This window comes from Sceloporus occidentalis, unplaced genomic scaffold, assembly GCF_023333645.1.
Source record: "Sceloporus occidentalis isolate IW3139 unplaced genomic scaffold, rSceOcc1.0.p SCAF_1, whole genome shotgun sequence".
In the NCBI taxonomy this organism is placed as follows: Eukaryota; Metazoa; Chordata; class Lepidosauria; order Squamata; family Phrynosomatidae; genus Sceloporus; species Sceloporus occidentalis.
In genome coordinates, this window is record NW_028316981.1 from 245,478,873 (window position 1) to 245,501,917 (window position 23,045).

Below are 23,045 nucleotides of genomic sequence, written 5' to 3' on the forward strand. Positions count from 1 at the left end.
TGCTGTTTAAATGACAAACGCATCTTAAGAGGCCAGAAGCTGTGCCAAAGCTTAGGACTGCAGTGTGGCTTTGGCGCAGCTTCCAGCCTCCTAGGATGCATGCATCATTTAAACAGCATATCTCCAAAGTTACCCGAGGCAGCTTTATTTTGACTTGTCTATGTGGACCCTAAGAAACAAAACACAGTCAGTCCTCCTTATCCACAGATTTTTCATCCATGGATTCAAGCATCCACGGCTTGAAAATATTAAACAAATAGAATCCGCCCTCCATACCCGAGGCTTTGGACTTTCATCCCTTGCTTATGTGCAAGGGACGAATGGAGGGAGAATGAATGGGTCATGTGCCTGCGGTGCACACCCACATCTATATTCAAGCCAATGGGGCTTGAATATAGGCGAAACTCAATTTTTGCGAGGAAATCTGGAAAAGATCTCCCATGAAAAAGGAGAGGCGATTGTATATAAATTTCAAATAGCAAACTTGGTTTTGCCATTTTACTAGGCCACTGTATATAATGGGACTTGAACACCCACAGATTTTGATATCCACAGGGAGTCCTGGAACCAAAGCCCAGTGGATACCAAGGGCCCACTTTAGAGGGTTCTCCATGAGCTTGCAGAATGATTGGCTGCTTTATAAAACATGTTTATGCATTCTGGGAGAAAGCGTAATAGTTTGTCTAATTATGTTTAGGGAAGCCTAACAGAATTTCAGCTGTAAAATCCACAGATTTATTCCACTTGTGCAAACGGCCTTAGTAGTTAACTGACAAGACCAACAAAGTAGTCTCTTGGAGCAACTTCACATCACACATTATACCCCAAAATGGGAGACATCCAATTCAGAACTACCAGTGTATTATACTACAGATTTAAAATCTGTTCACAGCATTCACTTAATGTAACTTCAGAGTTGTCTTCAAACCACTTCAGAATGCAAGTAGGACTACTCATATTAATGCTTTTCCATGTTAAAAATCCTAGTCTCTGGAAACCTAGTATGTAGTGGGGTTCTCTGATATCATGCCTTCTTCTCTAGGCCACAGGAAAAGGGGATGAATCTCAGAGTAAGAACACTGCTCTTAAAATGTTTTTTAAAGCACTGTATTGCTGTTGTACACGGCTGCAGGGCATTTCAGTGGGGCTGCTGTAGACTCACCAAAGTCAGCCTGGCCCCTCCTAGCTATATTTTCCTTCTCTCTCTTTCTCCATCATTCCATCTTTTTCTCTTTCTCCTTCTATCTCCACTTTTTCCAATTATAACAACAACCATCATAATAATTTTCTTATTCTTTCTTCTACTCTGTTTCTAAAACCTTTTCTCCTATGCCCCCCCTTAAACACACAAATGAAATGTTTTAAATTCTTGGCATTTTAAACTGTGCCACTATTTTTGCTTGGAAAATTTTCTTCAGGTGGATCACAACTTCCATGTGTTATTAAAGCTTCTTAGGAGAGTGTTAAAAGCAAAGATGGGAAAGTTTTGTTGTTCTCATTCAAAGTAGAGCTTGAAAAATGTTCTGGCCAGGGAACTTTCCCCCTTAATTTGCAAGACTTTTTGTTTTATATTTAAATTACAGGTTTCACATAATTATGTATCATGCTCAATGACATCACCATAGGCCTTTCCATGAAACATCATTGAGACTAGCCACTGCGACATCATGGAAGACTGTCCCTATCTTAGCGGGCAGAAAGGAGCATTCTAACCAGGTATTTTTTCAGCTAGCATGTTTTAGCTTTCTTCAAGCTGGTATTTATGGCTGGGTTCCATTAAAACATGGAATGCTAACTTTTCACCATGCCAAATTCTTCAGGATTTGACACATGTTTCTAAATCTTGTTTGTTAGCAAACTGTGACTTGTGTTAACCCATTGTTTGCCCAATCTGGACTATGAGTGGGGAAGCGGGGAAAGAACAAGTATACAAGCCCAGTGCATAGTCTTGATGGAAAAACATGGTTTGGTTCCAACATCTTGAACTGCACCAATGTTTCCGATTTGAGTTGTGGAATCTCTTTCCTATCAAATGTAGTCTTAATGCCATTTGGAAGTCCAAACTATATTAGACTAATAGAACTGATAGAAATTATATAACTGTTGGCTCACCAAATTTCCACTGATTCAATGGGTTTACTCTAGCTGGAACTAACAACTGGATTTAGACCAGAATCTTTTTAGTGTTACCAACTGCCCTGAACAAGGGGTCACAGTACCATCAAATGAATACTAATCAACAAAAATGCAAGGAAAAATTGCAGTTTTATATTGTCTTTATAGCGGTAATAATTAAAATATGATATATTTTACACATAAAAAATGAGTAAGTTTTAATGCCTTAGAAAGAGGAGGTGTTGATTTTAAGGAATACCGATTTATTTATTTGCAGTTCATACTTATTTTGCTTATTCATAAATATATTATACCTACAACACATATGAACAGCAGAACTGCCTAATCACAAGCAGTGATAAATAGCTTTGGCAAAGGTGATGCTTGTTTTATGAATTAGGGACTGAGACTACATCTGCACTGCAGAAATAATACAGTTTGACGCTGCTTCAACTACAATGGCTGAATGCTATGGAATTCTGGGATTTGTACTTTTGTGAGATATTTAGCTTTCTTTGTCAGAGTGCTTGTGTCAGAACAAACTATTATTGTTGTTGACGATGTTGGTGTCTTCTTCTTCTTATTATTTTATTGTTTTATATCTTGCCTTTCTCCCAATAATGGGACTCAAGGTGGCTAACGACATTATAAAATAACACAGATTAAAAACACTGCAAAAGTTAAATGAAAGTATAAAACATACAATTAAGCAATCATATATTAAAAAAATTAACAATATTAAAATCCATTAAAACAATAAATCAAAAATTATATGCAGACCCCTACAAAACTTCAAAGCCAGCACAACACAGCATTAAGAGCCCAACCTCAACAGTTTGGAAAGGCCTGGCAGCTCAAAAATGTTTTAACCTGGCGCCAGGAATCCCAGGATTCAACAGGATGAAGCCATGACAGTTAAAGTGGTATCAAATTGCATTATTTTTACACTGCAGATGCAACCTAAGTAAGAAATGCTTATGATGATTTTCTTAATGAGATTAAAAAGTTTTTTTCACTCGTTAACTAGAATGCAAATTTATAGTTATAAAGCAATATTTGTATATTTATGAGATGTAACTTCCTTTTTGCCATTAGACTCATGGGTTACTGAAATGTGAGATGTAATGTATCAACAGTACCCTGATAAAACTTTCCAAAATACCCGACGAACAAAGAAGCCTTTCTTTGTATCAAATAAGCTAGATGTCAGAAGAAAGACAGGCAGAACACGATGCATGTTAACCACCTAACACATCTATGAGGTACACAGTGTCAGATGAGTGAGCCAGGGGGCATATAAACATAATAGGTATATTGTCTTCAATTGGAAAGCACATATCAGTCTAATCTGCATTGGGAACATAAAATTATGCCATAAAATCTTTAAAAGCTGCTTCTACTTAGAACTAAGGATGACAGATGCTTGTATAATTTGTGGAATATAAACAACTCATGTTTTTTCTTTCTTTCAGGAATCGTTATTCTTCTTTTTATGGCTACAGCAGACCAAAAAATTGCTCTTTTTATTTTCTACTAAGTCTTGTTAGCTCAGAAAAACTCTGTAGAAAAAAAAAATGCTGCGGGACAGATTTCTAACCATCCGTAGCCCTAAGGTCCTTGCAAAGATAAAACAAAATGGAGAAAATCAACACCAAAAGGAAATACTGTAGTCTAGCTGTTTGGCCAGTACTGCAGAGAGGAAGGCAAAGGTAAATCCCTCAGGAAGCCTTTCACTTTGAGAGCCCTATGATGAAACAATCCAAAATGAAAGAAAAGCTAGTGCCAGAAGATGAGACTCCCAGGTCAGAAGGCAGTCAATGAGCTACTAGGGAAGAGCAGAGAACAAGTATGGGTAGCACTGTGGCTAATGACACAACTGGACTACAATTGCAAGGAAGTTCAGCTGCTGATGTGCTCAGAGGTAAAAAGAAAGTCCAAAGCTACACAACACATATTATATAGGGTTGCCATAGCTGAGGACCTCCAAACCGGGACAAATGTAGGACAAGGTTTAAAAATGTAGGACCTTTTTTAAAAAAAAAAAAAATCCCTAGCCAGGAAATTAAAAAAAAAGATCCTACATTTTTAAACCTTGTCCTCCTCCTCCTCCCCAGCTTGGGAGGAAGCCTTGGCCTGCTCCCAGGCTGGGAAGGTGGCGGGGGCTGCTCCTCATCACGGCAATTGCCGCGGTGGGAAGCGGCCTCCTCCTCCTCCCCAGCTTGGGAGGAAGCCTTGGCCTGCTCCCAGGCCGGGAAGGAGCGCGAGGGCCGCTCCTCATCGCAGCAATCGCTGCGGTGGGAAGCGGCCTCCTCCTCGTCCTCCCTGGATTGGGAGGAAGCCTTGGCCTGCTCCCAGGCCGGGAAGGAGGTGGCGATTGCCGCGGTGGGAAGCGGCCTCCTCCTCCTCCCCAGCTTGGGAGGAAGCCTTGGCCTGCTCCCAAGCCGGGAAGGAGGCGGGGGCCGCTCCTCATCGCGGCGATCACCGCGATGGCAGGCGGCCTCCTCCTCCTCCCCTGCCTCGCGGAGGCCTTGGAGGACCCCACGGCCGGAGCTCCGACCGCAGAGCCGCTTCCAGGGCCTCCCTGGGGGGGCGTCCCAGGGGTGGGGCCAAAGCGGGGCGGAACCGTGCGGACCCGCCCCAAACCGGGAAAGTCCCACCCCAGGCGGGATATGGCAAGCCTAATATTATAGGAACATGGAATATGAGAAACATGAATCACAGGAAGCTAAACATGATAAAACAAGAAATGGAATGTATAAACATTGCAGTATCAGGCTGTGGACAGGAATGAAACATTTTGATACTAGTAATCCCACAGCCTTTTACTCAGGAAATGAAAATCTAAGAAGTGGGGTGACGTAAGTAGTGAGGAGAGGTGTTCTATTTATCCCATCTTTCTCCCAAAATGGGATTCCAGGTGGCTACAGGACAGGCTTTGGGGTTGAGACTGCCATGGTTGCCTTGAGTGACCATCTGCGTCTGAGCATCGACAGGGGCAGTGTGACCCTGTTGGTGCTCCTAGACCTGCGCCCTTTTCTGGAAGTAAGGGATCTTGAGACTGTTGTGCACGCGCTGGTAACCTCACGTCTAGACTTCTGTAATGCGCTCTACATGGGGCTACCCTCGTGCTTGGTCCGGAAACTGCAACTAGTACAGAATATGGCAGCCAGAGTAATTTCTGGAACATCCAGGAGGGACCATATTACGCCGGTTTTAAAGTCCCTCCACTGGCTGCCCATTAGCTTCCGGACCCAGTACAAGGTGTTGGTTATCACCTTTAAAGCCCTAAATGGCTTGGGTCCAAACTGTCTTCGGGACCGCCTTCTCCCCTACAATCCTCCCCGCGCTCTCCGCTCCTCTGGGAGAGGCCTACTTTAGCTACAAAAATCTAGGCTTTCGACTACCTCCCAGAGGGCATTTTCCATCGTCGCCCCCAGACTGTGGAACGGCCTGCCGGATGAGATCCGTCTACTTACATCCTTAGACAGCTTTAAAAAGGCTGTTAAGATGGATCTCTTCCGGCAGGCCTTCCCAGAATAGAGAACCTGGCCTTAGAAGAATGTCTGGGAAAGATACTGCTGCTCCCACTGATTGCGGGCGTGATGTTGCTGACTTTTTGGTCAGTTTTTAACTTGTATGTTTGTGTATTTTTTGTTTTGTGCCTTTTTAAATACTGTAGTGGATTTAATACTTTTTTAAGCAGGGGAGGGTATTAGGGATTTTACATGTTCTGTATTTTAACTTTGTTAGCCGCCCCGATTGTTCTCAGAGGGGCAGGATACAAATAAATTTTATTATTATTATTATTACAAGATGTAGTAAAAACAGTCACATGATGCAATGCAAAGTCTGGCCAAATAATAAGATTTCAAAGAAAACCCATCAATATAATGATAATCCACAGGGGCAATGCTAAAGAGGCAGAAGGGGAAGAAATTTAAAGCTTCCGAACTGGAGTCCAGGAGAAAATTGATCACACAGCAAAACAAGGCATGTTGGTAATAACAAGCAATTGGGACACAAAAGTAGAAAACAGAATATAATCAAGCATTGTTGGAGAATTTGGCTAGGGTCAAAAAATGAAGCAGGAATGATGTGTAAGAAGTGAAACAGTGGTTGGTTTAAAGCTAAAAGTTTGTTTGCTGTGAACACTTTCTTCAGGCAACCAAAGAGGCAACTGTATACATGCATGTCAACTATGACCAATACAGTTAAATAGACCACATAACCGGAAGCAGATGATGTAGAAGCTCCATCTTCTCTGTAAGAACAAGACCAGGAAAAGATTGTGGTACAGACCATGAACTGCTAATATCAAAAATTAGAGTAAAGCTAAAGAAGAACACTAAATCAATTATTGTGTCAAAATACAACCTGATTCATTGTAAAATTTAAAGATAATGTAAAACGTAGATTTGCAGTATTAAGTGTAACTGCTTTAGTGCCAAAAGAATTCTAGACTGAAGCCAGGGGCATTATGAGGGAAGAATGCAAAAAGATGCTATCTGCAGCCAAAAAGAAAGAAAAGCCTAATTGGGTGACAGATTATACTCTTCAAGCAGTTACAGTGGGGCAAAAAAGTATTTAGTCAGCCACCAATTGTGCAAGTTCTCCCACTTAAAAAGATGCGAGAAGCCTGTAATTGACATCATAGGTAGACCTCAACTATGAGAGACAAAATGAGAAAACAAATCCAGACTGATTTGGAAAGAATTTGCAAATTATGGTGGAAAACAAGTATTTGGTCAATATCAAAAGTTCATCTCAATACTTTGTTATATATCCTTTGTTGGCAATGACAGAGGTCAAACGTTTCCTGTAAGTCTTCACAAGGTTGGCACACACTGTTGCTGGTATATTGGCCCATTCCTCCATGCAGATCTCCTCTAGAGCAGTGATGTTTTGGGGCTGTCACTGGGCAACACAGACTTTCAACTCCCTCCAAAGGTTTTCTATGGGGTTAGGATATGGAGACTGGCTAGGCCACTCCAGGACCTTAAAATGCTTCTTACGAAGCCACTCCTTTATTGCCTGGGCGGTGTGTTTGGGATCATTGTCATGCTGAAAGACCCAGCCACGCTTCATCTTCAGTGCCCTTGCTGATGGAAGGAGGTGTGCACTCAAAATCTCACAATACATGGCCCAATTCATTCAAAGGGACCAGTCATCCTGGTCCCTTTGAAGAGAAACAGCCCTAAAGCATGATGTTGCCACCCCCATGCTTCACAGTATTTATGGTATTCTTTCCCCCAACATATTTCTATCCTCAAACAAGTGAAAACTTTTAAGAAGAGGCTCAAAAATCTGAACAAGTGACTCTTGAAACTGGGGTGGGAAAAGTATGGCTCATGGCTCATACATACCTATATAACCCACATTCACAGCCTCCAAAGCCTCTATATCCCAAATTCTTTTTAAAAAAATTCAGCTTGATTTTCACACAAACATTGCACTCAAACAACGAGAAAGGCCCTTTACAGACCAGCGAAAGGCTCCAGCCTGTGGGCAGAGTGAGGGCTGAGCTCCCCAGGCTCAAAGCCCTCACCACGCTGCCCAGGCACTATCTTTGTGCACGCCTGTTCAGATGGTGCATGCCACAATAACACCCCTTTGGTGCAGCACCCAAACAGTGCTGCACCAAAGGGGTGTCATCAAGCCACATGGCAGCAGCTGTGGCACCCCTTCAAGGGCACAAAAAGGAGCCAGTTTTTCCACCTCCATTTTGTGCTCTATGGAGGCTGGATCAGTGCCATAGCATGAGGTTGCCATGGCACAATCGAGGGCAGAAAGGGTCAGTGTCTTGCCGCCCCGTCCTGCACATCTGTAAAGCCCCCCAAAAAACATGCTAAAACCCCTCTCACAATATTTTTTCTGGCTACCATTTAAGAGAGAAAATAGAAGCAATGAAAGGTATTTTGGCACCCTCCTGGGGTGGGGGTGTATGGTCCATGAGGAAAAACTGGCCTCATGCCCATACACAGTTGCCCACTCCCAAATGAAATACTGTGGTTCTCCTTCAGACCCTCTTGTGAAATGATTTCATACTCACATCCATGTTCAACATTATGTTTTCATTTACAAACAGAAAGTCTCCATGATATAAAACAACTGTGGAGACCTCCAGCCTACAAAGCTTCCCAAATATTCCCTCCCCCAGATATTCCCTGTAGGATATTTTCTACAGAAATATTCCCTTTCTCCTGCCTTCCCCTCCACCATGGCTTCTAATAAACCAGTCTCAGAAAGCGCTGATCAGGGATAGTGGGTGGGAATAGAAGACAGCTGTGGACACTTCCACGGCTCTGAGAAGCCAATCTTCCAAGACATCAACAGGGTGTATCAATAAAAACAACGAGTAGAATAATAATAATATGTTTTATTTATATACCGCTATTCCAAAGATCATAGCGGTGAACAGCAAGTAAGCTAATTAGCAAGTAAGCTAATTTGCCCCCAACAGTCTGGGTACTCATTTTAGCGACCTCGGAAGGATGCAAGCCTGAGTCGAGCTTGGGCCCTTTTGCTGGTCTTGAACTCGCAACCTTGTGGTTTTGAGTGAAATGGCTGCAGTACAGGCATTTAACCACTGCGCCACCAGAGAAGACAAAACTCATTTGTATGTCTGTGAAAGAAGAGGTACCAAGCATGGTGTTGTGGTTTCGTATTAAACTAATACTGTTGGAGACCAGGGTTTGAATCCCTGCATAGCTATGCGAATCCACTGGGTGAGTTTGGGCAACTCACAGTCTTTCTGCCTTAGTGGAAGGCAATAACAAAACCTCCTATCAATAAATCTTCCCAACAAAGCCCTATTATAGGGTCACTATAAATCAGAGCTGACTTGAAGGCACATAACAATAGCAAATGAAAGTTGGGGAGGGTTGAGGAAAAGATTTCACTGAAATTAAGCTTTGTCTGAGATGACTACCTTTGAAGCAAATACATATTACAACCTGTTGTGGTATATTTACCAAAACAATTAGCTATCTTAAATCCTATGCCGGGAGAAAGTTGGAATATAAATAATTATAAATAAATAAATAGGTTGTGTGATTTGTAAATCAGACTTGAAAGTAGATTTTCTTTTTTAATAGACCTCTAGTAATATTTAAAATCTTTTATGGCTAGTGTGTTTGTGTGGGGCTGAAAGAAACAGACTAGAACATTGACTGTACTTCTGTGGGTGGGCAAATACATTGGGATCCCATAGCAATGATGGTGGCTTCACCCATGTTGGGCTGTGGCCCCATCAACTATGGTTGTGTGGCTCCCAAAACAGTTGGATAGATTTAATTTAGACCTTGGCTCCCATCTGGATAGAAAAGTATGCAAAATAAGTCCAGAATATCTTGGAAACATCTTCAGCTAGAATAAAGATCTGTGAAAATTAAGATCAAGATGCTATTTGATTATTGTCCCAAACAATGACCATGAAAACTGATCTTCTGACATATATTATAATAATAATTTAAAAACTACATCTTCAGAAGATAATTTGATATTGTAAGTTGAAGTAGAATAAACTGGGCAAAATTGAAACAACAGAAACATGCAGTGCCTCTTCTGTTCTCCTTCTTTAAGAAGACATATTCAATCATTTTGAAGGTTTAAATCTACTAAAATTCAGTGAAAACATGAGATGAATTTGGCAATATTTAATGGTCAGATTATTGAACATTTTGCATCAAAATCTTTGCACATCCAATAAATAAACATGAAATAATACTTACTGAAAATTGTGATTCGGACTGTGTGTTGGGCCTGTAAATATAGAAAGCAAAATAATTAGCAGATTTATTTACTGGGAAAGTTGGTCCATTTTAAACATCAAGACTTGCTCAGTTTCAAACATGAAATCCGACTGACTGTTAGTCTCAACTAAAGTAGACCCACTGAACCAAGTCAGTCAACATTTATGCACTGATTCAATTAGTTGCTTTAGTGAGTACTAACTACTGGATTCAAACCAAAAGGGATCTACACCATAATTATTTTCAGAAACACAAATCAGTATCATATTTGCTGAAAAAATATCTGAATATTTTTTTGGTAAGTGTGAGAAAGCACTTCTCACTCTTCAGTTCATTATGTCATCTTTATTCATAACCCTCATTTGCTGAACCCTATTAAACCAAATACAACAAGAATTTTAAGTTACCATCTATACTCGTGTTTAAGTGGACTTCATGTATAAAATGAAAGTAGGTTTGGAGGCTAAAATCAGAAATTTTGTATGACCCATGTAAAATGGCTGTAAAGGATGAATCAAAGGAAAAAAGGGTGTAAAAGCAAAGCAAAGCAAATTGCAACTACATTAGCAGTGATTACAGTCTTTAATTTTAAATGTGATATTTAGTTAATGGCTTTCCAGGCAATTTATTGGATGTAGAGAATAGAGGATAGATAAAATCATAATTAGTATTGTTAGAAATATTATTTTATTCTATACAGACTTGGTGAAACTCTGTTAAGTATGTTAGGCCCAGTACAGACGGGCCCTTTGCGGTGCGCCCATTACGTGCTAGGGTTGCTTGAGGCCAGGGCATGCACACGCCCCGCAACCCCAGCATGTCATGGGCATGCCGCAGCTGTAGTATGCCCACCAGACAGGGCGCGTAATGATGAAGTCGCAGCTGTGCTGCTTCCAAACGGGGCAGCGCAGCTGCAATGTCATCGTGCCATCCCTGGCGCTTTGCAGCAGTGCCAGAAAAATGAACCACTTCTGGGCACTCCTTTTTTGCTACGCAGCAGCGCCGCACAATTTGTTTGCTGCAGTGCTCCTGCAGAGCAAAGAGAGGCGCCAAGGAGGCGCCTCTTTTTGGCACTCTGTAGAAAATACTGAATGAAAGAAGTAGACAACAGATGAAGCACATAGCTAAAGAAAGAAATTAAAAGGTGTATAATAAAACTAGCTTTGAGAAGGAGAAGTCACACATTATTAGGTAAAACCTGTTGCAAGATGTGTATCTGATGTAGGCTGTTGTTGCTAACTGCCCTTGAGTCAATCCCAACTCATATGGCAACCCTGTAGAGGGAGACATCTCCAAATCCTCTATCCTCCATTGCTCTCCTTAGGTCCTTGCAGATTCAGCCCTGTGACATCCCTGATTAAGTCTATTCATCTGGCATGCAGTCTTCCTCTCTTTCTACTACCATTTACCTTTCCCAGCATTATCTTTTCTAATGAGTCATGGCTTTTCATGATGTGGCCAAAATATAACAATCTCAATTTAACCATCTTGGCTTCCAGAGGACCCATTTGTTTCTCTCTCTGGCTGTCCACAGTATCCTCAGCACTCTTCTCCAGCACCACAACTCAAATAGATTGATCCACTTTCTTCACTGTTCAGCTATCGCATCCATACATGGTGATTGGCAATACAATGGATTGGATGATTCTAACTTTAGTGCTCAGTTATATATCTTTACTTTTTATGATCTTATCTAGTTCTTTCATCCCTGCCCTTCCCATTCCTAGTTTTTTTCTTCTTTCTTGACTGCAGTCTCCATTCTGATTAATGTTTGATCCAAGGTGAGGGAAATTGTAATTGTTTCAATTTCCTCATTGTTTAAGTTGAATTTATGTAATTCCTCTATGATCATTATTTCTGTTTTCTTTATGTTCAGTGGCATGTTTGCCTTTGCACTTTCTTTTTTTAACCTTCCTTAGTAATTGTTCCAAGTCTATTATTCTTTCCCCTAGTAGTATGGTGTCATCTGCATATCTTAGGCGGGTTATAGACCGCCCATTTGGGGCGGTCTGGACCTGCCCCTTTCCCCGGAGTATCGGGGCCTCAGTGGCCAGAACAGCAGCCGCTGAGGCCCCGATCCGCCGCTTTTCAGGCTGCGGGGAAGCAGCAAAACGCCGCTTCCCCGCAGCCTGAAAAGGGGTCTCCCTGGGGCTTCAAGCCCCAAGGACACCCCGCGGTGGTGGGGAGAAGAGAAAGGGGCCGCTTGGCCCCTTTCTCTTTTAGTCTGCTGGGCGCAGCTGTCTGAAGGCTGCGCCCAGCGGACTAAACCAGGAAGGAGCTCAGGGCGCACTGTGTTCAGGGCGCACTAAGCGCCCTGGCGCGGAGCAAGGATGTCACGTCCGCGCCGCCCCGTCTAGAGGCGGCACGGCCGTGACGTCCTGACGGCGGCGGCCGTATGGAAGGGCCGCCGCCGTTTAGTGCGTGCTGAGCACGCACTAGGGTTAGGGCGGTGCGGAAGCACTGCCCTTTTGTAACCCTAGTGCGTGCTCGTCACGCACTAAACTGCCGGTCTGTAACCGGCCTCTGATTGTTGAAGTTCCTTCCTCTTATTTTCACCCCTCCTTCTTCTGCATCTAACCCTGCTCTTCATATGATATTTTCTGCATACAAGATGAACAAGTAGGGTGATAAAATGCAGCCTTGCCTGAACCCTTTGCCAAATGGGAGCCATTCTTTTTCTCCATATTCTGTTCTAACAGTAGCCCCTTGTCCAAAATACAGATTTCTCATCAGGACTATCAAATGGAATGGCACTCCCATGTATTTAAGGGCCTCCTATAGCTTTTTGTGATCAATGCAATCAAAGGCTTTGCTGTAGTCTATAGTCTATAACGGACATGCTGGTTTTTTTTCTGGAATTCCTTGGTACTCTCCATTAATCATTGTATGTTAGTGATATACTTCCTAGTGTCTTTTCCTTTCCTGAACCCTGCTTGCACCTCTGGGATTTCTCTCTCCTTACATGACTGGAATCTATATTGCAGAATTTTGAGCATAATTTTGCTTCCATGTGAAACTAATGCTATGGTCCTATAGTTGCTGCAGTCTTTCGTGTCTCCTTTTTTTGTGGCTGGGGATGTACATTGAACGTTTGCACTCTGTTGGCCACCATTTTGTTTTCCATATTTGTTGGCATATTTTAGTTAACACTAGAGTTTATTCTGTCTGTGTAGATTGCAATATCATCCATTCCTGGTGATTTATTCTTCCAAATGTCTTATTGCAGCTTTCACCTTACTTTCTAAAATTTGGGGTTCATCTTCATATGGTTATCCATTCCATGTGACATTCATTTTTTATCTCTTTTACCTAGCTCTTTTGTGTTTTGCATCAAATGCCTTTTTATTTCTTCTTGATCTTTTAGTATGTTTCTATTCTTATCATAGGTCATCTCAGCTCTTGGTTTGAACTTCACTTTGAGTTTCCTGATCATGGGGAAGACATCTGTCATTCTTCCTTTTAAAAAGCTTTCTTCTATTTCTCAACATTGTTTATTATAGTAGTCCTCTTTATCTTTGCACACTAGTCATTGAACAGTTGCATTCATGATTCTGGTTTTGTTCCTATCTCCCCTTTTTTTTGTTTCTCTTCTTTTCTTAACTACTTGAAGCATTTCATCTGTTAGCTCTGATGTCACTGCTGTTCTCTTTGAGATCTTACATCAGTGTCACCCACCACTACTGCTGCTGCCCAGTAGATGTTTGTCACTCTATACCAAGCTTTCCATTGTTCTGTACAGACCGGCTCAAAAGGCCGGCCTGTGGGTGGGGTGAGGGCTGAGCGTCCATGCTCCAAGCCCTAACCGTGCCTGCAGGGCACCATTTTGGCACGTGCCCATTCACACAGGGTGCACCATGATGATGCACCTCCAGCACAGTGCCCGAACAGCACAGCACCGAAGGGGTGTCATCATGGCACGCCAACGCACCTATGACACCCTTTTGGAAGGAGCAAAAAGAAGCCATTTTTGTGGCTTCTTTTTGCTCCCTCCAGGGTCTGGATTGGTGCTGCGACATGCCAATCCATACAGACCCTGAGTTGTTTCCTTTCCCCAACCCTTCAAGTCTCCCTCTCCTTCTTTTCCCTCTAATCCATCAGTTGCCAGCAGTCCATCCATCCTTTTGTCCTACCCTCTTCTTCTTCCTTCCCTCCTTTAGTTCCTCACTTGCAACGATGGAGGCAGCAGCAACACTGGTGGCACTGGTGACTTTACCCTAGCCAGCCCCTTTCTCTGCACTAAAATGATAAAAGATGATGGAGGCTGCATGTCACCATTGGAGATGGGTCGGGTGGAGATGCCATGGTACCACTGCTGTCTCATCACTACCTGCTTCTAGCCCTTTGGGCCACAGCAGTTCCAAGTGGCAGTAGCCATGTGTCTCCAGCAGTGGGGAGAAAGAGAGATGTTTCAATGACCCTGCTTTCATGTCACTGTCCACCTCTAGCTCTCTGGGGCATGGTAGTCCCAGGCAGTCTAGCTGTCCATGTCATCTCATATTGTCTATTCTGACTGGCAGGAAGTCTTTTCCATTGAATGCTATTTGACCCTTTAAATTGGTGATGCCAGAGACAGAACATTGAAATGTCTGCATGCATAGTATGTAATCTATCCTTGAGTTACAATTCCTTTTCCTCTTTGAAGAAGGTGCATCAAAGGTTCTTTTATGATTGCATGTGGTCCAGATGCCTTATGCTACCCACTCCTGGCCAAAAGACAGTTACAGAAAAATATGTGCCTTGATTTTTAGCAGGTTGCCACAGACATCATATGCAATCTTTCAAAGAATGGGGCCAAAACGATGAATACCAGGTGGAGAGCAGCTACTTATTTTTCTGAACATCAATAACACAATATGTTCAATCAGCCCTGTGAAATGTGAAGTAATGAAACTTTGCCTTTCTATACCTTAGACTAAACCTTATTTTACATTTGTGCTGTTCTCTGAACTTCATATTTACAGACCATTCCATCTGTATCTACTTTCCTTTATTACTAGTAAATGGTATCAGGTTCTACCCAGAAGTTTTTGTGTTGAAGAGGAAGCCTCAGGCAATGACTTTATTGATTTTCTTTCATGCTGCAATTTATTTTCTTAAAAGAAAAAAAAACATAGTGAATTAATTTCTCATTTTGCAATTGCGAAAAGTAGGAGCTAGTCTATAAAGCAATAAACCTAGTTATAAAAGCCACATTTTAAAATAAAGTGACTCACCCATTCTTACAAACAGAACTCCTGTTGCATTTATTGTCTTCATTCCATTTGTGGCCACACATTGGTAATAACCAGTGTCCGTGGTGTCAAGATTTTGGATCCTTAACCGTGAGCCATACTCGGTTTTTCTTATAATAATCCTTTTGGGTTCTTGAACCACTGGCGCATCATTTTTTAACCATCTGACATTGGGGGATGGATTTCCTGCCACTTTACAGTGGAGAATCGCTGTCTGGCCCTGGACTATGGTGATATTGTTCACTGGTTCCAAAAAGGTCAAAAAGTAACCTAAAAAAAGAAGAAAATTCAGAAGAGATCAAAGATGAACTCAAATACAACACCTTTCACTTGTTCATGAATAATGTCCAGAAAATAATTTCAATTTTTTAGCTTTCAGTGCAGAATAATTCAATTCCATGAACCCAGGTCTCACAATTACAACCCTCAAACATTTCTGTGCCTCTTTAAAAATAGTTTAATCACAAAATTTCCTTCAGATACATTTCCATTTGACTCCATCTGATCAGAACCTCATGTGCTTAACTTTAATGAAGCATGGTGAAAACTGTGTGGCTGTCCAGATATTATTCAGCAGCAACTGCCATGATCCTTCACCATTTGCTGTGCTGACAAGGGCTGATGGGAGTTGCCATTCAGCAACATATGGTCACACAATTCCCACCTCATATTTTGTCATTTATGACTACCTTCCACAACCTGGTGCATTCCAGGTATGTTAGACTACAACTTGCACTATCCCTTGCCATGACCCTCAACAAAACTTAGGCCCAAAATAGACAGGCCGAATAGATGGGCGCAAGGCCACACCAGCACCATTTGCACTGGTACTGTGGCAACCTCACAGGCTCTTCCCAATCTGGGCTGCTGCCACGGTCCTGAGCAGAGTTGCCAGAATCCGCTCCTTCTTGGCCCAGTTCATTCCAGATGATGCAGGGTTGGTGCGGCTTATGGCCACATTCAGGGCATGTGTCCTCTGAGTGCTATGCCCTGAACATGTCTGGAATCTACATCATTTGGCCCATGTGTTTCAAGCTATACTTCTTAACATGTAGGAATTTAAAGCCATCCTTGTAGTTAAACTGTACAGAAGACAGAGATAGATGTACTTTTTCATGATACTTAAGTAAACCACGTTGTGAAAACCAGGTTAAAAATTCCAAGGTTCTAAAAGGCAGTTAGTTATACAACAGTTACAGATTTTATAGCTTTAGTTTCCTATTTTCAAAAGTAACTAAAATAATTTTTTATTATTTGAACCTTGAAACTCAACAAACCTGAATGCTATATGCTGCTGACCTTTTGTACAAAATGCCAAGATATAGCTTAACTCAACATTTAAAAGAAATAAACCCAAACCGGATTTATTTCTTTTTAATGCCAATTTAAGCTACACTACAGGGAGAGCCAGGGTACTGTAAGGTTTGAAAACTGGACTAGGACTCTGGAGACTAGGGTTTGAATATCCGCTGACTACAGAAACTCACTGGGTAACCCTGGCCAAATCACACTCTCTCAGCTTCAGTGGGTGGCAAGGGCAAACCTTCTCTTAGTATATCTTGCCAAGAAAACCTCCATGATCACCATAAGTCACCATAAGTTGTAAATGACTTGAAGGAACACAACAACAAAACCCAAACAGGATAGGAGGAAAAATCCATATATTTCTGAACAGTATCCTCACATCTATCCCTCATTCCTCAGTAATGATACCTAAGAAAAATGCAAATATATATATTTAAAAACCTGAAATACACTGTAAAAACTGCTTTCAAAACACAATTCTTCTACCTCAAAAGAACCAGCCATTCATAATTTATTGTTAAATAAAAACTGCAGGCTTTTTGGCAATCTTTTGCATTTTACTCAAAAGTAAATCTCTTAACAAAGCATTCCGAAAACATCATCTCCGCATGTCTGTTAAAACTAAGAAGAAACAGTGGAAAATTGCACAATGCAGCAGTTGAGTTTATGCAGATCTCAGAAATCAAAAGGGCTGGATTACCCAGGAGGCATGGGAAGCAAATTCTGGGGACATAAAAAAACCACTCATTTTTGCATCTTGTAGCAATAATGAGGGGGGCAATCCACAGTACAATAGAAAACCATCTTTCAGAGGTTAATCTCTTGTTCCAGTTTCATAGCCATCAGAGGAAAATGAATCAAATGACTAAGAGAAAGAGTACATAACTGTGAGAGGAACAGAGACACACCAACTCTTTTAGAATCACATTGGCGGGTTACAGACGGGCAAAAAGGGGTGTGTTCATGACATCATGAAGGTGTAGCCTTCAGACGGCCCTTACCTGAATGCCGTCATGAACGCGCCGCCCACACGCCCCAAGCGGGAAGAAGCGGCATTAAAAAGGTGCTGCTTTTCCCCGCTTTTCTATATACTGCGCAGCTGCGCATCTCCGTCTGTAAGCTGCTGCACCGGTACGCCAGAATTGTTACGCCGCTAATTTAAGTTGCCCATTTAAAAGCTCTGTGTCTGCTGCGTCGCATAATGAGTCGGGGTCCTGGAACATGCGCAGTTTGCACCAAGGCTCTAATTAGAGCATCAGATGCCATGCAGATGTGGAAGCTGCAGCACAGCTGCACTCTATTTTAATGCTCATAACCCTAACCCTAGAGCAACATGTACGCATGCGCTGCTAGAATTGTGGAAAGTTTGGAATTTAAAGTGAACCCCTACACACATTCCTGCGCCATTTTCACCTAACATTAAAAAACACTAAAACTTTAAATATTTACATATGTACAAGGGAGGTGATGGGGGATGGCAGGGGGACAGCGGTGGCAGCAGCGACAGCTGTGGCTGTGCATTGCAGATTCAGCAAGAGCACGGGGACCAAAGGAGAGGAGGCATCCATGATGCCGGTGAGAGTGGCAACGTGCAAGCGGACAAGGATGCCCACACCAGCTGATCACCAGCTGGCAGGAGACCACCATTGTTCTTGGGTAGGGCGGGGGGAAAGTTTAAAGGGGCCTGGGCGCTTTAAATGTGCACATATGCTTTCTGCCACCGGTGTTGAGCGCCGCAGCTGCACAGCTGCGCATCCGCCAGCCGGCAAAAGAAAAAAAAGCCGTGTTTTTGGCCGCCCGTGCGGAAGCTGCCTCTCTCTTTGCAGCGTCCTGTGAGGCGGCGGTATGGAAGCTGCGGGTAAGAAACGGCCCCAGGTGAGGCGTCTTCACTACCCCCAGTGTGGAAGCCCCATACACCTTAGCCACGCCCCCGGGGCGGGCGGTCTGGAGGCTCCGTATTCAGGGGAAGACACCTTCAAGACGTCTTCCCCTGCCCGTCTGTAACCTGCCATTATCTTGTTCTAATAACAGTTCACCATAGAACGAAAGTACATCAAATGGCCAAGATTATCAATGCATCTCTGTTTTTTAAGAAATGACTGTGGAGTAACTACAGGTTACATTTGCACCACAAAAGGAATGAAGATATTCCTCATTAACTTGCAATCACAAAGTATAAATACAAATAATTTGTTACTGTAACTAGTTCTCCCCTGCTGTGCTGAACCCAGGTAAGAGTTTAATGTCTCTTAATTAAATATGACTCCAGTCTTCCTTGATTAACATGGTCAACTCTCTCCTCCTCAGGGTAGGTCCACCTTCTCTTCATTTTCCTCATTTCATGCATCTACCTAGTAACTGTGGGTCATACTTGACTGTTTGTGGGGCCCCATTGATACCACTCTCTTTTTACTAGCCATTTCTGGTTGTAGCAGGCATGTGGATGTTGCCTGTTAGCTGGCTAAGATAGTAGGGCAGATGCTCTTGCTGTGCAGGAATGCAAGAGAAAGATCTCTATCCATCTGAAGGCAGAGTGGGCATCTGAATTGAGTACTAGCAGGTTAATCTGTTCTGCTACCTTGCTGTTTTCATTCCTTCTCTCAGCAACTTTGGGTACACTGTGTCTCACCTGTACACCATTCTGGCCTCCCCCTATCTTTCTGCCTGAGAATTCATTTCTTTTCAATTTTATTGGCCTTTACCAGATAGGTAGCCTGGCGTGCCCTACCTCTGGCCCCATCCAACTTCCTGGGCCAGGCAGTTGGCAGGTCTGTAGACAATCCGAAACCAGCCACTGTCCTAGCCAAAGATCCAAGCAGAAAAGCGTCTCTGCAGCTAAACTCGAGCCAGTATATTCCAGCAGTTTATCACTCACTGTCTGCCTGATGGGTCAAATATGTTGCTTAGTGTATAATTACAACCTTTCAATTCCGTTTTATAAATTCATCTCCTTGCTATATACAGAAGGAGAGTTAGACTTCTGTAATCTTTTTGCAGGGGAAGAGGTATGCCTGACCCTGTGGATCATTATCCCATCAGACTTCTATTATGAAGCAGGAGGCAAAAGCAAAACAAATAAACAAAACCGCCAGCTGGTCTAATCCTAAGTAACAAAACCAGGTGAGAATATAAAAGAAGTTAAAGGAGGGGAAAAAACCTGCATCATCTAAACATACAGAAATTGATTTAATATAAACAACAGTATCTGAGGTGAAATGAATTCAAGAACATCAGTCAATTGCTAATTGCTGCTATATTATCATCAGTAATAAAAAGCACAAATAGGTTAAGCAGAAGATAGACAGACAGACAGACAGACAGACAGACAGACAGACAGACAGACAGACAGACATTCACATGAGCAACATCAACACCACCTAAAGAATTCTAAAATAAGCACTGCATAAAGCTAAGAACAGAGATACAATACAGTGGACCCTTGATTTACATGGGGGATCTGTTCCAGACCCTCCCGTGTAAAAAAAAATACAGTGGGGCCTCAAGTCCCATTGTTTTCAATGGTGGTGCACTCCTGCATGTGTGTTGTTCATTAAACAGGGGCTCACTGTCCGTGTGACGTCAAGTCCACGTATTGCACGGGCATGCTGTGATACATTGGGTGGAAAGTATAAGTATAAGAGGATTGGCTGAAAAAGGAAGAAAATATGGTATAGTTCCTATCATGTGCTATTAATATATGATTAAAAGGAACATATATACAATGCAAATGGTTCACCATATACTAACAACATCTTCACATTTGGTACCTTCTAAAATTAAAGGGGTTACAGGTAGCTGACAAGTACTCTTGTGAGCATTATAACACATACAGTATGTGAACTGCATTAATATCAAACAATTTATAAAGCCTAGTGATGACCAGTGTTGTTACAATAAATAATTTCCTAATTATAATATCAAAGGACTCCTAAACATCTGAAAGGCCAAAGGTTCATCATCCTGATGGCAAAACAATCTGAATTTGGCTATCACTGGCATGTTTGACCTTTTACAACACCTAAACTTATCTCCAGATGTGCCAGTGGAACTGCTTCTTGACAGTCTCATTGTACTCTACTTAAAAAGGGGCTTACAGCCTTGCTGAGGACAGAGACAGTCTAAATCTCAAAGGGAGCATTCTTTCTTGCTGCCAGTGGAAACAGAAATTTTATTACTTAACTGTTCTCTCCCGTTGTTCTTAGTCCTCACATGGCCAAGAAGGGGTGCGGCCCCCATCTGCACCAGCCTTCCCTCAAGATCACCTTAAATACCAACTCAAGCAAACATTTCAAACAAAAGGCTGGCCATGACTCTAACATCCTCACTTTTCTTTTCCCATATGACTTTTAACATCTTTGCCTGATGAAGAAGCCAGTGAGTTTCAAAAGCTAGCATGATTATAGTTGTGCTTTTGGCTGGCTTAATAAATGTATCACTACAACATGTATTTTGGATTTTGTTGTGTTTTGCTGCATGGCCAATACAGTTATGCCTGAATACACACACACACACACACACACACACACACACACACACCTCCTTTTTGAAGTAGATACATTATAGTGTTGGGGGAAAAAACTTGCAGATTGCTATTTTAGGGTTTAGTTAAACTGGAACTGTGTTTGGGGTTTCTGATTTTTTTCCCTCCTCAGCAGAATCTTGGTTCGACTAGTTGCTGGACTGTAAATTAACACATATCTAAATCCCATTTATTCAATCAGTCTCCCCCACACTTAGATTTAGAGTGTTTTACTTTGTTATATATAAAAGCATCCAACTTAGACAGTTACTATTTTGTAATTAATTGTTAGCATAATGTCTTCCTAAAAAAATTCTATACCTTTCCACTGAGGTAAATGGTAGGAGTCACTAGAATTCTCTGTGTTGTATGGGCGGGTGTCATCTGCCAACCAATTACTGCCCTGTAGTTCACTTCAAATTTTTGCCACACCTTCAGCTTTACATCATGGCACAGCTTGATTTTATATCATAGGTAGGTTGTCAGGTATCCCTTATTATACACACACCCCTTATCTGCGTGTTGGAAAGCTTGCCCTGAATAGGAATGGCACTGTTCCTATTTATAATGATGTCCCCTATTAGAAGTTTGGGAAAAAAATCTTTTTATATAGACTGAACAAGATGCCCCTCCAAACCCATATTTGGGGGATAACAGATAAAATGCTACAAGCTGTAAAGGAAAGAAGAGAAGCAAAACAAAAGGGAGATGGACAGGTTGCATACCTGTAACAGTATTTCTTCGAGTGGTCATCTGCGAATACATACAAATGGGTTGTACTGCGCCTGCCCCTGATCAATGCAGAGACATAGAGGACACCAACAAAAAGGGAAAAACAAGAAACCTATTCCACAAGATCTGGGAAATCAAAGGGAAATTCAAACCAAAGATCAGGATATTCTAACAATAAAAATAACATAATCGAAGTCCAGGAAGGAATAAAAAGACACTGGATGCATTACACAGAACAGCTACAGAGTGTAACAAACTGAAGGACACATGGATCAAAGAGCCATGTGAAGATGAATCCCAAATTTTAAAAAGAGAGGTGGAAGCTGCAAATAAAGAAATAAGAAAAAATAAATCCCCAGGAACAGATGATATACCAGTCAAACTGCTTCAATCCACACTGACAGAATCAGCAGCAGTGTTAACCAACATATGTCAACAGAAAATAAAATGATGGCCAGCAGATTGGAAACAATCAATATACATCCCCACCCCCCAAAAAGGAGACACAAAAGACTGCAGCAACTATAGGACCATAGCTCTAATCTCCCATGCAAGCAAAATTATGCTCAAAATTCTGCAACACAGACTCCAACTATACATGGAGAGAGAAATCCCAGAAGTTCAAGCAGGATTCAAGAAAGGAAGAGGTACTAGGAACCATATTGTAATCATAAAGTGGCTAATGGAGTGCATCAGGAAATTCCAAAATAAAATCAGCATGTCCTTTATTGACTATAGCAAAGTCTTTGACTGCATAGATCATGAAAGGCTACTGAATGCCCTTAAAGACATGGGAGTCCCAACACAGCTGATAGTCCAGATGAGAAATCTCTATTTAGGAAAAGAAGCTACTGTCATAACAGAACACAGAGAAACGGAATGGTTTTCAATTGGCAAAGGAGTCAGACAAAGCTGGATCTTTTCAACATGTATGCAGAACATATTATATAGAAAGCAGGCTTGAACACAGAAGGAGGAGGAATGAAAATAGGAGGAAGGAATATCAACAATCTAAGGTATGCAAACAACACAATACCACTAGCAGAAAAGATCACAGACTGAAAGTAACTACTGAGGAAGATCAAGGAAGAAAATGAGAAGGCAGGCTTATTGTTGAAAATAAAATAAAATAAAAAAACAAATAATGACTTTGGAGAATTTACACAAATTCATTCTAGACAATGAGAAAACAGAAATAGTAAAAGAGTTCTCATACCTAGGATCAAACACTGATCGGAGTGGAGACTGCAGTCAAGAAATCATAAGAAGACTAAGAATGGGGAGGGCAGCTATGAAAGAACTATAAAAAGACATCAAGAGCAAAGACATACAACTGATCACAAAAGTTAGAATTATACAAGCCATTGTATTCCTTATTACCATGTTTGGATG

The 23,045-nt window shown here is 41.8% G+C and overlaps 1 protein-coding gene across 1 annotated transcript in view; it reads right to left on the minus strand.

Annotated features, from left to right (window-relative positions):
- The window catches only part of LOC149323705 (tyrosine-protein kinase transmembrane receptor ROR2), a 179,704-nt gene that overhangs the window by 24,486 nt on the left and 132,173 nt on the right, over positions 1-23,045 (minus strand). The window contains exons 3-4 of the mRNA XM_089512142.1: positions 15,080-15,367; positions 9,846-9,876 (exon numbers count right to left, since the gene is read on the minus strand). Of these exons, the coding sequence (XP_089368268.1) occupies positions 9,846-9,876; positions 15,080-15,367 (319 nt within the window). The remainder of the gene's footprint in view (positions 1-9,845; positions 9,877-15,079; positions 15,368-23,045) is intronic.